This window comes from Copadichromis virginalis, linkage group LG5 (assembly GCF_057382275.1).
Source record: "Copadichromis virginalis isolate Kocher_CV1m ecotype Utaka linkage group LG5, C_Virginalis_male_GT1.1, whole genome shotgun sequence".
Lineage (NCBI taxonomy): Eukaryota > Metazoa > Chordata > Actinopteri > Cichliformes > Cichlidae > Copadichromis > Copadichromis virginalis.
In genome coordinates, this window is record NC_140622.1 from 21,103,628 (window position 1) to 21,118,297 (window position 14,670).

The following is a 14,670-nucleotide window of genomic DNA, read 5'->3' on the forward strand; positions in this document are numbered from 1 at the left end:
TAATCAAGCGCACCTAAAAAGAAAAATTACAAATTAGTCACCTTGGAAGCAAAACAAAGGGGGGTGGTTCAAGACTTTTGCACAGTACTGTAGCTGTGTTACAGTTCACTACATTTGCCAGCTTTTGATCAGCTGCTCTAATGCTAAAGTCAGTCATCTGTGGAGAATTTAAGGCCAGGAGCATTCTTTGCTTTTACCGTGTCCAATTGACATTGATGAACACAAAGATATGTATTACTGGAGTTTAGTTCTTCCTCCGTGGCTGAAACCATCTAATCAAAACCTGCTTAGCCATGATATTAAAAACAACCCTTCGGTTATTTTACTGGTGTAAAACCATCAACCCTTTGTTTGAATCATCTGTACAAATTTACAAAAAAATATAGCATCAAAGCTCTCAGTGAACATTTTATTCAGTTATCACCTGAAACATGAACTGGCAGCAATATTAATGTAACACAACAGACAGGAAACCCCAATATACCGAGTCTGGTGATGTCTACTTTTATTTAAATTAAATCATAAAGGAATTTTTAAAGCATTTTATTATTTACCAAAAACACTAACCTCTTTACGGAATTAGATTTTTGTCTCTCATTAACAATCACAATACTACTCAGAGATTCTAGGCAGCAGAGCACAGTAGGTCAAACAGTTCTGAAAGCATTTCTAAGAAATGGTTGTAAACAGAAGTCAAGGCACAAATATACTGCAACAGACATGGAAATGATACTATAAAAGTGAAAGAATGTTAGGTACACACATACTTTAAATATTGTTTAGAATTGAGCCACAATTTCCCCCCCAGCAGGTGAAGCCATTTTTTCTTTTTTAGCTTTTTAATTTTTTTTCCTATTTTTTTTTGTTTTTGTTGGAATGTTACATACTTTGTGTGGATTACAGAGCTAATATTTGCCAAGTTGAGTCATGCAGAATATATACTTTTTGCTATGAATGATGAACTGATGTAAACATTATAACAAAAGCACTTTTTTATGAATCATATTTTATGTCCATGCCTGTGCTTCAGCTCTTAAAAAATAAGCATCATGTGATTAAAAGGTTAATAATTTGCACATTGGAATTTCTAAAAGTAAAATGAATGCATATATATATATATGCAAAAGAAAACATTTCCCCTCCTCTAGTAATTGAAAATAAAGAAAAACAATAAAATAGATGTTGATTTTTGTGGTCATAGCCCAAAGAGTTAATAACACGAGCAACTGGATCAGCAATTGTTGAAAATCTGCAAGGCTCGTCGGGTTTTCAGTCTCTTAGGTGTCTTTTTAAAAAGCAGATCAAAGCATAAATCGTGGTTGGCCAGTGCAGTCATTCATGATCCGTGTATAATCCCCCATCGCTATGGTCAGAGCGGTTCAAGTAATCCTAACAGAAACACAGAAAACAAACAAAAATATCTCAGTCACTTTGGTTTATGAATCCACATGGCTCTTAGTGACTTCAAGTCCTTTCTTCTTTTGACTCACCTCGACTCTCAGACTGATTTTCAGAAAAGGCCACAGTCCTTCAGGTTGTTCTTGATGATGACATCGGTGACGGCATCAAACACAAACTGCACGTTCTTGGTGTCAGTGGCGCAGGTGAAGTGGGTGTAGATTTCCTTGGTGTCCTTCTTCTTGTTCAGATCCTCAAATTTGGTCTGGATGTAAGTCTGGGCCTCCTCGTACGTGTTGGGGCCTGAGAAAAGTTTCAGGAGAGCTTAATCAGTGTGGAAAAGAAGTCAAATCTTTTTGCTGATAGGCAGAGACAGTTTCACTTGGCACTCATCCAAATCAACTCTTTTCCAGCAATTCCTACAAATCAAGTATTATTATTTCCTTATCCTGCATTGTAGTTGTGCACGTAGTTGCAACTTGCACCTTTATGCATGGGCAGTCTGTTACATTTAAGTCAAAGAAACCCCCGTTTTACTTAAGGACCCTGAGGAATGTTGTTTGCACTTTTCCTTTCTCACATGTAGCAGACGAGAGTTTACTGCCTGCTTCTAAAGAGTTCTCAGGTGAAGGATTTTCCTGATTAGAGCACGCAGCAGGAAGGACACATGGAGTGCATTTGCTTACACTGTACCGATGTGAATCTTTTAAATTTCATATTTTCATTAAAAATGGGGGCACCTTTCTTGTGCCAAAACAGTACACTCATTTCTGGCTTAGTGGAAAGCAAGTGGGGAGGAGGGGAGTATAATTTGCATCCAGAAGATTTAAAGAAGATTTTGGGAAAGTGTTGTAAAAACACCTTCAGATTTTGTTTTCTAAAAAGTTGCTCATTTCTGACACATGAATTGACTGATAATGCACAAGAAATACAAACTGGGGCTAGATTTTGTTTCATGATTTCATGAAAAATACAGGTTGGCAAGTGAAAACAAGTCTCAAAACAGGTTTTTCGTGTTTATCATTCTACACAGTTGCAACGTTATCACTGGGCTTGCTATAAAGAATAAACACAATGACAAATGTGTTTATGATTGTGTTTGTACTGAGGCAGTCATACATACCAGTGTACTCAGGGAAGCAGATGGTCAAAGGGCTGTGAGCAATCTTCTCCTGAAACAGGTCCTTCTTGTTGAGGAACAGGATGATGGACGTCTCTGTGAACCACTTGTTGTTGCAGATTGAGTCAAAGAGCTTCATGCTTTCATGCATCCGGTTCTGGGTGGGCCGGGCACAAATGCGGAGATAAAGAGATTATTAGAGAACACTACGAGACCACACAAAGGAAATGAATTCACTGAAACCTCGGCCCTCCTTCCAGTTCTTTTCATTTTCTTGGGACTGGACTCCAATGTGAAGTTCAGCAACTGTTTTCTAAGTGTTTACTCACCATCTCTTCATCCTCAGCTAGGACCAGATCATAAGCACTCATGGCTACACAGAAGATGATGGCTGTGACTCCCTCAAAGCAGTGGATCCACTTCTTCCTTTCTGACCGCTGGCCTCCAACATCAAACATCCTGTACAAACAAACGCAGTGTAAACATATTCCTATGAGGTGGATGGGACTCAGCAATGAAGGAAACATTTTTAGGTCTCTCGACCTAGTTTCCCACTTCTGCCTCTCTTCAGGCCTCTGCATTTCCCTGCCTCCTGAAGGCATTTCAGCACAGTGCAGCTGGTAACAAGAAGACTTAAGGATGACGCATGGTGCGGAAGGTTTCTCACTCAGATTATGTATAATTTATTCATGAAGATGGAGAGGACTTGGATGCACGAGCGAGGATGCTCATCTCGACTGTGCCAGACTCAATATTCCTTCTTTTCAGCTTCTCAGAAGATATAGTTGACCGTTTGTGACATTTTAAAGCAATACTCATATTATGACAGTATTCTTCCTGCTGAGCAGAATTTGATTCACTACGCAGCACTTTGGCTCTCCCAAAACGGCCAGCTTTGTGCCGACTGAAGCAGGAATCTTTAGAACAGTGACACACTTTACACTGTTTACCCCACCAGTGTGCTCATCCACAGCACTGCTCACATAAGTCATATATATCATACACTCCAGCACGAAAGAGACTGGATTAGGTAAACACGTCTGCATGGATTTGGTTAATGTCCTTTACAAAGGATTACTTTATATATCGAGACACGATGTGACGCCTTCCACATGGGAGCCACGCACTGACACGCTTATTTACAGTAAACTGAGTGAAGAGGTGTTGAATATTTTACAAATACTTTCCCCTGTTGTTTGACTACTGTGCGCATCAGATATGAAGTATAATGTGGTTGTGTGTGGTTATAGCAATGGGGATAACACCACTAGCAATAATCACAAACAAAAACATTTCTGAGAAGCATGGCTAGAAATCAGTGTTCAAATTTCCAAAACAGCAACAGTTTGCATTCCTGCAATTATTCCACTGATGTGTATAATCCTGCAATGGCAACCATTCAGTCACTAAAATCTCACACGTTCCCACAGTTTACTCGCAATCACTGATATCGATCTTTGCTCATCACTGAAGGTTTTCCCCTCTTTTTTTTTTACCCTATGAATCGTAAGTAGAAATGTGACATTACAGTACAGTAATGGATGGCATGAGCTGTTAAAGGTTAAATAATACTAATAATAATGGCCTCAATTGTTCAAATGAGCAACTGCTCTGCAAACTGGAAAATAAATAAATGTTTTCCTTTCTGAGAATTTTATGACTTTCAGTAAAGAAGAAACATTGTGTGCTGCAAAGAAGCCACAACAGTTACAGTGCAAATATAAAAGCATGATTCATAAGCCCATAAACACACTTTCTTGGCTGCTTTGGCAATATTCAAAAAGTTACTAGAAGTAGTGGAGCCCAAACTCTTTGAGGTCATGTATATCATCATATATACATGACCTCATCATTACTTGACTTAAGCCTTTATCAGTGAGGAATCATTCACAGTTACTTCATTTGCATTATAACAACTGAAAAAGCTAAATAATTAAATAGCAGCTGAAAATGGTCCTCGGGAACACAAGATTTTCAGTGTGACATGCATCCAACACTTTATGGACCTCTACACAGAACCTTTCGATGACAACTTGTAGTCAAAGCAGTAAAGCATCATTTTCTGAAAAAGGCGTTTTTATGTGCATATTAAATAGAGCTTAAAGTGACATTATAAAGCCTGGAAGATCAGATTAGACTGCAGTGCTTTTGTTCAGTCATTTTTTGTTCACATTCATAATTTAATGTTATCAATATGTAAATAAGAATGCTCAGAGCAATCACAAAAATGCAGCACTACCCCTCAGCCTACTAATACACACACACCTATGGTATCAATTTAAAAATCCTGCATTTACAAGATTGTCTTAAAACTTGACCTCGATGTCAAGGTCACCAGGATTCGAACTCGTCCGACCTTCAGCAGCTGCACCCAAGGTATCAATTTCAAACGTCTACATTGCCTCATTTTTTGAGTTATCACATTTGCAAACTTGCATATCCACCTGCCCGCCTGCCCAGCGGTTTGACGACAAACCCCATCATCCGTTTATAGCTGAGGGGTAAAATGTAAAGGTGATGCGTCTCATGCTCTATGATTAACTGTATTATTAGATAAATGTTAAATTCCTGACTCATCAAATCCATGTCTTTTAGTTAGCATGCTTAAACAATTATTCACTTTTGATGTTTAAACAGTTGGGGGGGAAAAGCAAAAAAAAGTTACAGGTTACAGCCTAATGTATCTTTTTTAAATTTTGAATTTTGTTTCATAAAATTAGCTTAAAGAGCCGAGAAAAACAGTAAAAGAAGTCTTACTTGAAGTGCAGGTCCTTGAAGGTGAAATGTGTTTCCACAATGCCTGTGGTCTTGACTCGAGTCCGCAGCACATCTTGCTGTGTGGGGATGTAGTCTGGCTTGGCTATCCTCTCCAGGTCATTAAGGTAGCTGATGGAAGGATACAAACACATTGCTATTTATCAACCTTAGAGCATCCTCCTCTAACCTAACAAAGGGTGTTTCATCTTGAGATACTTTGTTGAGGTAAGATGTGAGAGAATGTTCTTTCTGGTTCAAAGCCCCATCTGTTCCTGGAGACAGACGTGAGACATGTCTCATGCTGGCAGTAACAGCACCGGCAGCACATTGCTGTCTAAACACAGACGAATTTATGATCGTATTACATGTGTTGACATCCTGTCAGAGAACACCACAAGACTGCTTGTCCTTTAAGTTTCTATCTACCCAATCGCATTTAAAAATGAACAAACAAAAAAAACAAAAAAAAAAAACAGTCACGAATACTTAAGATGGACTTAATGGGCTTTTCCTAACTTGAATTTTAATTGCAGACAATTAATTTCACTATGGGGATCAATTATTAGCATCTTAAATGTAACACAAAATAGCTCTAAACCAACTGAAAAGTTTTACAAATAATATTTGAAGCTTGCTTTAAAATGCCGCAAACGTCGCAACCTGCGGTTTGTAAAAGCTCAAGTTTTTTCTCATCAAACATTCAGCAATCATAAAATAATGCTGTATGATCAGCAGCTCAAATACAAAATTCTGCTGAGACACTGAGATCTTAGTCTTTAAACAGACACGAGCACAAAGGGACAGTGTCTTTTGTTTATCTCATCTTATCTCATAAACTACACAGAAAGAGCTACAGGGCGAACATATAATCTGTCCATCTTTTAATGCAGTATTCAGCTGCATAAAAAAAAAAGAGTTACTGTGCAAGTGTTGGAACTTAATTTAATCTCCAACAACACCACAACCCAAGTGTAAATATTTGAGCTTTCATACCACTACTCATTCAGCATGCCTGACAGTGTAATCATAATCCCACTCAGCCCAGAGAGTGGTTTAGGCTGCTTTTGGTGTTCATACATCAGATTTAAGAGTGTTTGGTTTGATCATTGTGTTTATAAATCCTGTATATTCATAGAATTTGGTTCTTAACTGCAGTTGTTTTTTGGAAGGTTGGTGGCTTTATATTGTCACGTTTATTACACAGAAGTTTAAGACACCTGGCACAAGGCTACAGTAGATCTGTAGCCTTGTGCTGGAGCTGTTCTGCTGAGAAAACGATGTACTGACAAAACATCTAAAATACACCAAGCATCTTTTACTCAAAGAGCAAAATATGTGTGATAGACCAATACTGACCCAGCTTATGTATATAGACGTGGATGAGAGAAAGTAATAAACTTAGGGGTAAAGCCTCTTTTTAAAAAAAAAAATGAAGACAAAAAGAAGAAGAAGAAGAAGAAGAAGAGCAGATCCAGGGTGTGATAGAAGAGAGGCCTCGGTTAATGTGCGCTGTGCCATTTTCTTTCTCTTTTATCTCCTCCTTTTCTTTCTCTCCCTCTCAGCAGGTACTCAGATATGGATTATGGTCTTGTGCCAGACTCATCTGGTCCTCAACCTACTCACTCTGCTCTCTATAAAAGCAATGATGAAACACTGTAGTGTCCACTCCCAGAGGTGCTAAATGTGAGGCCGTGTTAGCAGCATGTTTCAGGGTCCCCTCAGCTATAACAAGGGCGGTGAACACGAGACTGAGATGTTATGATTATACAGGCCAACACAAACACAGAACAATATTATTCTCCCTGGATGCTAAATATCACCTGGAAGCACTTAGCACTACACTGAAACCTCACAGCACAATCTGGAGGTGTCATCGATCAAAGTGTCATTATCGAAGGGTTTCTATTTAAACAGAAAGCAGTGCTGTTAATTGCTGCTGAAGCTTGTAGGGATATAGTGGTTAACAATGCTCTCTATTCCCCAAGACTCCCGAGGGTGGACGTGATAACCACCTCGCACCGGTAGCGTCTCGCATTTACCTCATTCTCTTCCCATTATTACACCAGTAGATTAGAGCGATGCAGCCAACAAATGGGGCACTTAACTGATAAGGGTCATTGAGCTAATTAAGACCTGCAGAGAGACTGAGCTCGACCTCTGTTGTCCGTATAAGGCAAAGCCACTGATAAAATTAAACACTGATGTCTTCAATATTAATAACCATTACTGTTCCCTGCGCAAGCTTTGTCAGTGTTTGATGTGATGAAGTAGAGAATATAGGACAATATTAAACATAACAAAGAGGAATCTAATAACAAGAAAGGCCAAACTAAAAAAGCAAAACAAATGGAAAGTAAATTAAATAAATTAAAAAATACAAGTAGAACAAAAATAACAAAAGGTTTGGATATTGGGGATTAACCTACTTATAGCAGTAGTTTTAAACGTTAGCTCTAAATCTGGTTTCATAAATTAATTAAACATGTTTTTTTGTTTTTTTTTTTTTAAACGCCTTACAGTACAAGATACGTCCACGAATGTCTTCTTGTTTTTTTCCACTCCCAGGTTATTAAGGCACTTACTAGGCTGCAGAGTCGTTTAGCTGGTACTCTCGGGCCCGTGTGAAGCAGCTCTGGACACCGCCATCAGCCCACAGTCGTTGGATGATGTTGGACAGGTCCTCTGGCAGGGTGCCCTGCTCTTCTGCCGCTCCTGACAGCGCAAAAAGTTGGCGAGCATCATCCTAGTGCAAAAAAAACAAAACATAACATACACATCAATATATAAAAATGCATTTATTCTTATTTTTCTTCATGAAGAAACAGACTGATAAGTCTAACACTGCAGGACTTTGCTTTCACATAGCTTCCATTGTATTTGTAGTTTGCATGGAAAAATAATCCTGGCTCAGAATACATTTTATAATTACGAGACATAAGATACTAACTTCATTAGTTAGGGCAAAATCAGAAAAAATATTATTACAGTAAAACCATCAATCACTGAACCACAGAATTATTTTTTAAACCAATTGAGAAAATTGAAACTTGTGTTTATTGAAGCGTACAGCCAAGATTCCCTGGGTTACTGATATTCTCATTAAAATCAGTTATTAAATTTGGTAACTGGTTATATGCCACCGCCACAGAAAAAACAAACAAACCTGCTGTTATTCCACGTATTCTGTGTGTGCTTATGGTAATTTTGCATTTTAAAGACTGATATCTTGATCGGCATCAATTAAAAATAGCACAAACTACAAACCCTACACACTTCTGGTTTCATAACCAGAGACTTCTTTTTCTTTCCACATTACGTAACTTGAATTTCCTGTAACTGTACGACCTTCAAACAAGTCAATCAACAGGCTCGGGTTAATGATTCTCACGGCTTCATCCAGGCATACCCACAAAGTGATGGTAAAAGTACGTGTATGCTTGTATTCTCTCTCTGTCCTCTGTGTCAGTGTCCTGCAGCTCACCCTTACCCCTCGCAGTCAAGTTTACGGGAGGTAAACAATATTCTGCATTACGAAAACTCAAATCCCTCAGTGATGATTCAAAACAGGTATGTTTTTAGTGAGCTCAGCAACACACAGACATACAAAAGAGTTCTGTGCACTCTAAATCTTGTGAATGCTTCAATGTTAATGTGACTAAGATTAATCTGATTGATAAAAGGAGTATATGTCTGAAAGTGCCGTAACTGATCCTATATCAGTACCTTGCATTCACATTTATTTGGTAAACAATGAAGACGCATGTACACAACAAGTGTAGAGTAAAGCAGCTTGTTTCTTCTTGACTGAAATGATTGAAAGACACAGGATACTAAAAAGCTCTTTGCGGCTCACCTCAATGGCGGTATGCTTAACTTAAAAATTACTTTTTAATACTCTGTCCGGCAGAACCCGTCATGCAGCGCTTACTACCTTGGCAGAGCCAATCCTGACACACAACAGGCAGTTGTGTCAGGATTGGCTGGCGCACGCACACACGTTTATACAGCTACACTGAAATAAAGGTCACCCAGGAGGGTGAAATTTGGAAAACATATCAAATGTGTTTAAAAAAACCAAATCAAGGATTATTCGAGTTACAAAACAATCAAAGTTTCACAGCCTGCATGAATCTAAGATGGGGTGGAATATGAGGCAAGAATCACATGAGAAATTATAGCTCAGTAGAACAAATGATTTTGTTTCATGTTCTCTAGAGTAAAGACTGACTTTATTTCTGTGATCTTTTTATGGGTGGTACTCTGACACTGCAGGCTTCCATCTTCAATATCTGCTGCCCAGTGTTCATTTATGAATAGAATAGATCACACAGCACTTAAAGAGAAATTCTTGATCTGCATAATTTCTGCTGCCTCAAATCCTTAAATCCTCAAGATATGAAGGGTTATGAAGAAGGCAGAGAGGAAAATTTTGGTAGTGATTAGTCAAGATGATATCACTAAAGCTTAACTGCACTATACTATCCTGCAGGTTTAGTATAACCTTGAATGGCAAAGTTAAAATTACGTGGGAGCATTGGAGCACTTCGACCCTTTGTCTGCATTTTAATGTATATTTAACATTAATTATATTACAACAGGTGCACTGAGCAAAGTTTAAAAGTCTAAAGCTCAGAAGTTTCCGGTGACTTATGAAAAGAGCTGCAAAATCTTAACATTTTTGCATCACTAATATCATTTCACTCATATCTCCCTCAGGGAGAGGATGGCACTGGGTGAAAAGTTCTGTATTTTAAAGACATACCGCTCTGGCAGACTCCTCATAGTCAACCTTGAGGTTGGCCATGGCTTTGATGATAGCCATAATGGACTGGATTGTGTTGCTGTAGACGACCGCTCTGTACTGCCTACACTCATCTTCTGAGTATCCATCCTCGTGAATAATCCTGGAGAAAAGAGGGAAGGATGGTGATTCAGATAAAGCAACAACCCATACATAATTTATGTTAAAAAACTAAACTTAGCAATTATTCACAAAGCTGAATGCTGCTATAAAATAATGAAAAGTACTGTAGCAGACACCTAAAAAAAGAACCTGTTAAAACAATAGAAATGTATATTTCATGAGATTAATTTAAAAAAACAACAACAACAACAACAAACACACACACAGATTTGCATGTGATGCTGCTGGTCTGAGCTACTGGGAACGTTCAGGTGTTTTATATCATTCAGTTACAAGAGACTAGAGCAAATATTTACTTGCTTTTTGAGTTGTATAGATACAACTGTAGAGAGGGGAAAAAAGCATTTGTTTGAAAAGACAGAAGCCTCTGGGCTGGAAACCAAACAGAACTATCTTCCCCAGCCTGCCTCAGCCAGGATGTTCAGTGGTTGTGTGATGTGCTGAATAGGACCTCATTAAAATGCAAGAGAGCCCACTGTGAAGCAATGTGAGGCGCAGCCAAAATTACTGAAAGCGCATGGGTGGCTTCCTCTCACACTAAATGATTTTAGAGAATTACGTCCTTACAAGTGACAGTCTTGTAAGGCAAAAATAAACTTGTCATTAAACTCTTTACAACTAAGAACAATCAGGAACTTGATATTTGGCACAAAACTGTTCAAACATCACATGAGGTTTCTCATGTGATGTCAGGCGCACATTGCTTGGGAGTTTTCCGCCATAATGGACATGAAGCAACTGCCAGTTGCTAAGGAAAAATGTGTTCCCGGCTGGTTGGAAGTGATTCCTGAACTTTTCTGGCTCTTGCTATGTGAAATTAGTTGCAAAGAAGGTCCTACACCAAAAACCTCCTACTGACTGCCAACTGATCGGTAGTTCAACTTGGAGACCTTTGTCGTCAAAGCAAAAGCTGTTCTGCAGCAACTATGTTTTAAAGTATGTAACTTTTAATTTGAAGGCAATCGATCTCTATGTCAACTTTGCGTTATACTTTTCATATTCACTACAGCGGTTTCTAGACGAGCTCATCACTTCCACCAAGTCCACAAACATACAGTCCGGATCAAAAGTTTAAGACCACTTGAAAAATGCCACACAAAAAAAAAAAAAAAAATCATATTTTCAATGGTTGGATCTTAACAAGGTTCCAAGTAGAGCTTCAACATGCAGCAAGAAGAAATGGGAGTGGGACAAAACTTTTTTTGTGCGTGCAATTTATTGAAAACAACACTGTTTCACAGCTGATCAACGTTTAGGACCACATGCCTTTAAAAGACCGAATCTGTGCAAAAATGTGGATTCATTTTCTGTCAGGTAGTCACACTGTCATGATGTTCTGATGGCGAAGGCAAAAAACTGTTCTTTTTTGAACGTGGTCGGGTTGTTGAAATGCATAAGCAGGGTCTCTTGCAACGCGCCATCGCTGTTGAGGTGGGACGTAGTAACACAGTCATTTGGAATTTCTTAAATGATCCTGAGGGTTATGGAATAAAAATCTCAAGGGGAAGACCCAAAACAATTTCACCAGCACTGAGCTGGAGGATCCAATTGGGTGTCTGTCAAATCCTTGACCCTTACTGGTGCCGACTGCATCAGACAGCATCTGAGACTGAAGGGCTTCAAAAACAAAAACATCTTCAAAGACATCGTCTCCTTGAATGCCACAGAACTGACCGTTTGGACTTTGCAGGAGAGCACCAAACATGGGACATTGAAAGGTGGAAGAAAATTTTATTCTTTGATGAGAAAAAAAAAATTTCACCTTGATGGTCCTTATGGTTTCCAACGTTACTGGCATGACAAACAGATCCCACCTGAGATGATTTCTAGGCGCCACAGTGGGCGCCATAAGGGGCCGCTTTTTCCTTCGGTGGAACAATGGAGCTTCAGGAGGTGCAGAGGCGTCAAAACCCAGCTGGCTATGTCCAAATGTTGCAGAGAGCATCCCTCATGACTTAGGGCCCTCGTCTGTGTGGTGACAACTGGTGTTACAGTTTTTTTTGGAGGTGTGGTCCTAAACGTTCGATCAGCTGTAAAGCAGTCTGTTTCAGTTTAAGTGTTGTTTCCAATAAATTGCATGCTCAAAAAAAAAAGTTTTGTCTCACTGCCATTTCTTTGCTTTTTTTTTTCTTTTTTTTATTTAAAGAACTTTATTTAACAAATAATGAGTTTACAACACACGAACAGATGAAGTATACAGAAGAACAGAACATGAACACACAAAACCAGGGGTAAAAAGAAAAAAGTAATAATTATATGAATACACGCAAAATTTCACATATATATTGTTTTGAGAGCCTTTTTGTTGGTGGAGTCTGATATTGATTGTATGTACAATTCCACATCCTTAAGAAAATGACAGAAATATGGTGTTTTATTAGTAAACTTACATTTATGGATAAAAAATTTAAAGTATTAACAAATTTATTATAAAAAAAACATTTATCATTTTTCTTGGGGAACTTAAAGAAACAGAATAAAACATTTTCCCGTCGTAAAGAAAACTCCCTTAAAATATGGACAATAACAAACCTGCTAAATTCCTTCCACATCTCTGTTTGAAGAACAGTACAAAAAAAGATGTCACCGTTTCTGGGTGATCCCCACAGAAAGTACAATTATTCTTTATGTCTCTTTTAAATTTTACCATGTAGTGACTGGCTGGATAACATTTATGTAGAATTTTAAATGAAACTTCCTTCACCTTATTTACAATCAAATATTTATGGGGGATCATCCAGACTGTCTTCCAGTTGATATCTGGAACATATCGGTTCCAGTAAGATATTATATATGGGAGAGAGACCATATCTTCTTGGAATAAACTACGTATTCTCTTATTGCTGTTACCAAGTTCCTGTGAAAAGCAGATTTTTCCTACTGCTGACTCAGCTGGATCTGGGAGCTCACTGCCATTTCTTCAAATCAGACCTTCAACATGAAGGTCTGATTTGAACCTTGGTAAGGTCCAACCAAGCAAAATATGGTTTTTTTTGCCATTTTTTAATTGGTCTTAAAACTTTTGATTGGGACTGTATTAGTGACCAAAGCAATCACAAGGTGTTTTTTCCCCCCTCAGCTGATTGGGAAATAAACATTTTTCCCTGAAAACCAGTGGCAGTCAGATGACTGACTCTCAACCAATCAGGGAATACTCAGTTTTCCCTTATGAGTGGCGATGGTTGACCATTCTCTAGGGCATATGACTGGGAGCTTAGTCATCGAATTGTCACACATCCAAAATTACAGACAAGTTAACGTCACGTGGTTACCGGTCACATGTCTGCAAAACCTCAAGATTTTATTTATATGTCAACACAGAAAGTACTCGCACATCATCCATCAAAATGCAACAACATGTTTGATTTCTGGAAAGGTTATAAACACCAAGAGTATTAGAAGAGTGAGTGGATTTTCTTATTTTAATTTAGTTTTTATTGTTGGAATATGCTTAGTTTAAATTTAGTTTTTATTAGTTAAAGTGTTAGTTTCAGTCTTTTTAACTATTACTTTGTTTTCTTTTATTACTGTACGGAGGGCATGTGTCAAAGGCTAGATTTGGGAAAAGTCAACACATTTTACAGGAAAAACACAAAACATCATGAATGCAGCAGACTCAGTGTTGTAGACACACTCATCAGTGCCTCATCAGGCAGCATCATTGTGTTTATTTTATATCAGTTAACTTCCCAAGTTCACAAAATACTTTCAGTTTAATTCTTTTCAAAAGACCAGTTTTTATTTTTATTTCTGTTAACTAAAGTGTTTTGTCACATGTAGTTTTAGTATTTAGTTTAGTTTTTCTTAACTATATCAATCTTGTTGATTTTTTTCCTCATTTAACCATTTTATGACTGCTGGTTTCAAGGCCTATAATGGTTGTTGTATTGGTCTGTGGTGTCATGTACAAAAGAGTGACATCCCCACAGCCTCATCACCATCTGTGGTGGCACTGAGGGCGTGGCTACTTGCTACAATATTCTTTGAACAAGTTTATTGTTTTTTCTTCCTAAGTTTTTTCTCTGACTTTCACCAGCGGATGTGGCGTCACTTTTGGGCTGCCCCAACTTCTGTGAGGGGGACACCGGTGGGTATAATGGGCCTGTATGCCCTGTGGACCGGAGGGAATTTTTTAGAGAACTCAAAAAAATTGTAATCCACTCATTTTGTCATTTCCTGGAAATGTCAAATTTTTTGGCAAGCTCAAGTTGTCACAACCTGGATGTTTACCAGTAGAATTTATTTATAGTACTTTAATATTTTCAAAACTAGATTAAAAGAAACCCCCTCAGTAATGCTGCAGGCCCCCTGGGAGTCTCACACCTTTTTTACAACAAAAATTCTTCTTTTCATCATTATTAGTAATGGAAAAATTCCACACACCAAATATTAAATTTATTTTGTACTCTGACGAAGGAAGACAAAAATGCTGAATCTCTTTCTCTCTCTTTTTTAGTTACTATGGGATTAA

The 14,670-nt window shown here is 38.2% G+C and overlaps 1 protein-coding gene across 1 annotated transcript in view; it reads right to left on the reverse strand.

Annotated features, from left to right (window-relative positions):
- Positions 1–395: 395 nt before the first annotated feature.
- The window catches only part of LOC146709597 (guanine nucleotide-binding protein G(i) subunit alpha-2-like), a 62,412-nt gene continuing 48,137 nt past the window's right edge, over positions 396–14,670 (reverse strand). The window contains exons 3-9 of the mRNA XM_085456638.1: positions 10,038–10,179; positions 7,858–8,018; positions 5,276–5,404; positions 2,848–2,977; positions 2,522–2,675; positions 1,491–1,701; positions 396–1,389 (exon numbers count right to left, since the gene is read on the reverse strand). Of these exons, the coding sequence (XP_085312764.1) occupies positions 1,511–1,701; positions 2,522–2,675; positions 2,848–2,977; positions 5,276–5,404; positions 7,858–8,018; positions 10,038–10,179 (907 nt within the window). The 3' untranslated portion in view covers positions 396–1,389; positions 1,491–1,510. The remainder of the gene's footprint in view (positions 1,390–1,490; positions 1,702–2,521; positions 2,676–2,847; positions 2,978–5,275; positions 5,405–7,857; positions 8,019–10,037; positions 10,180–14,670) is intronic.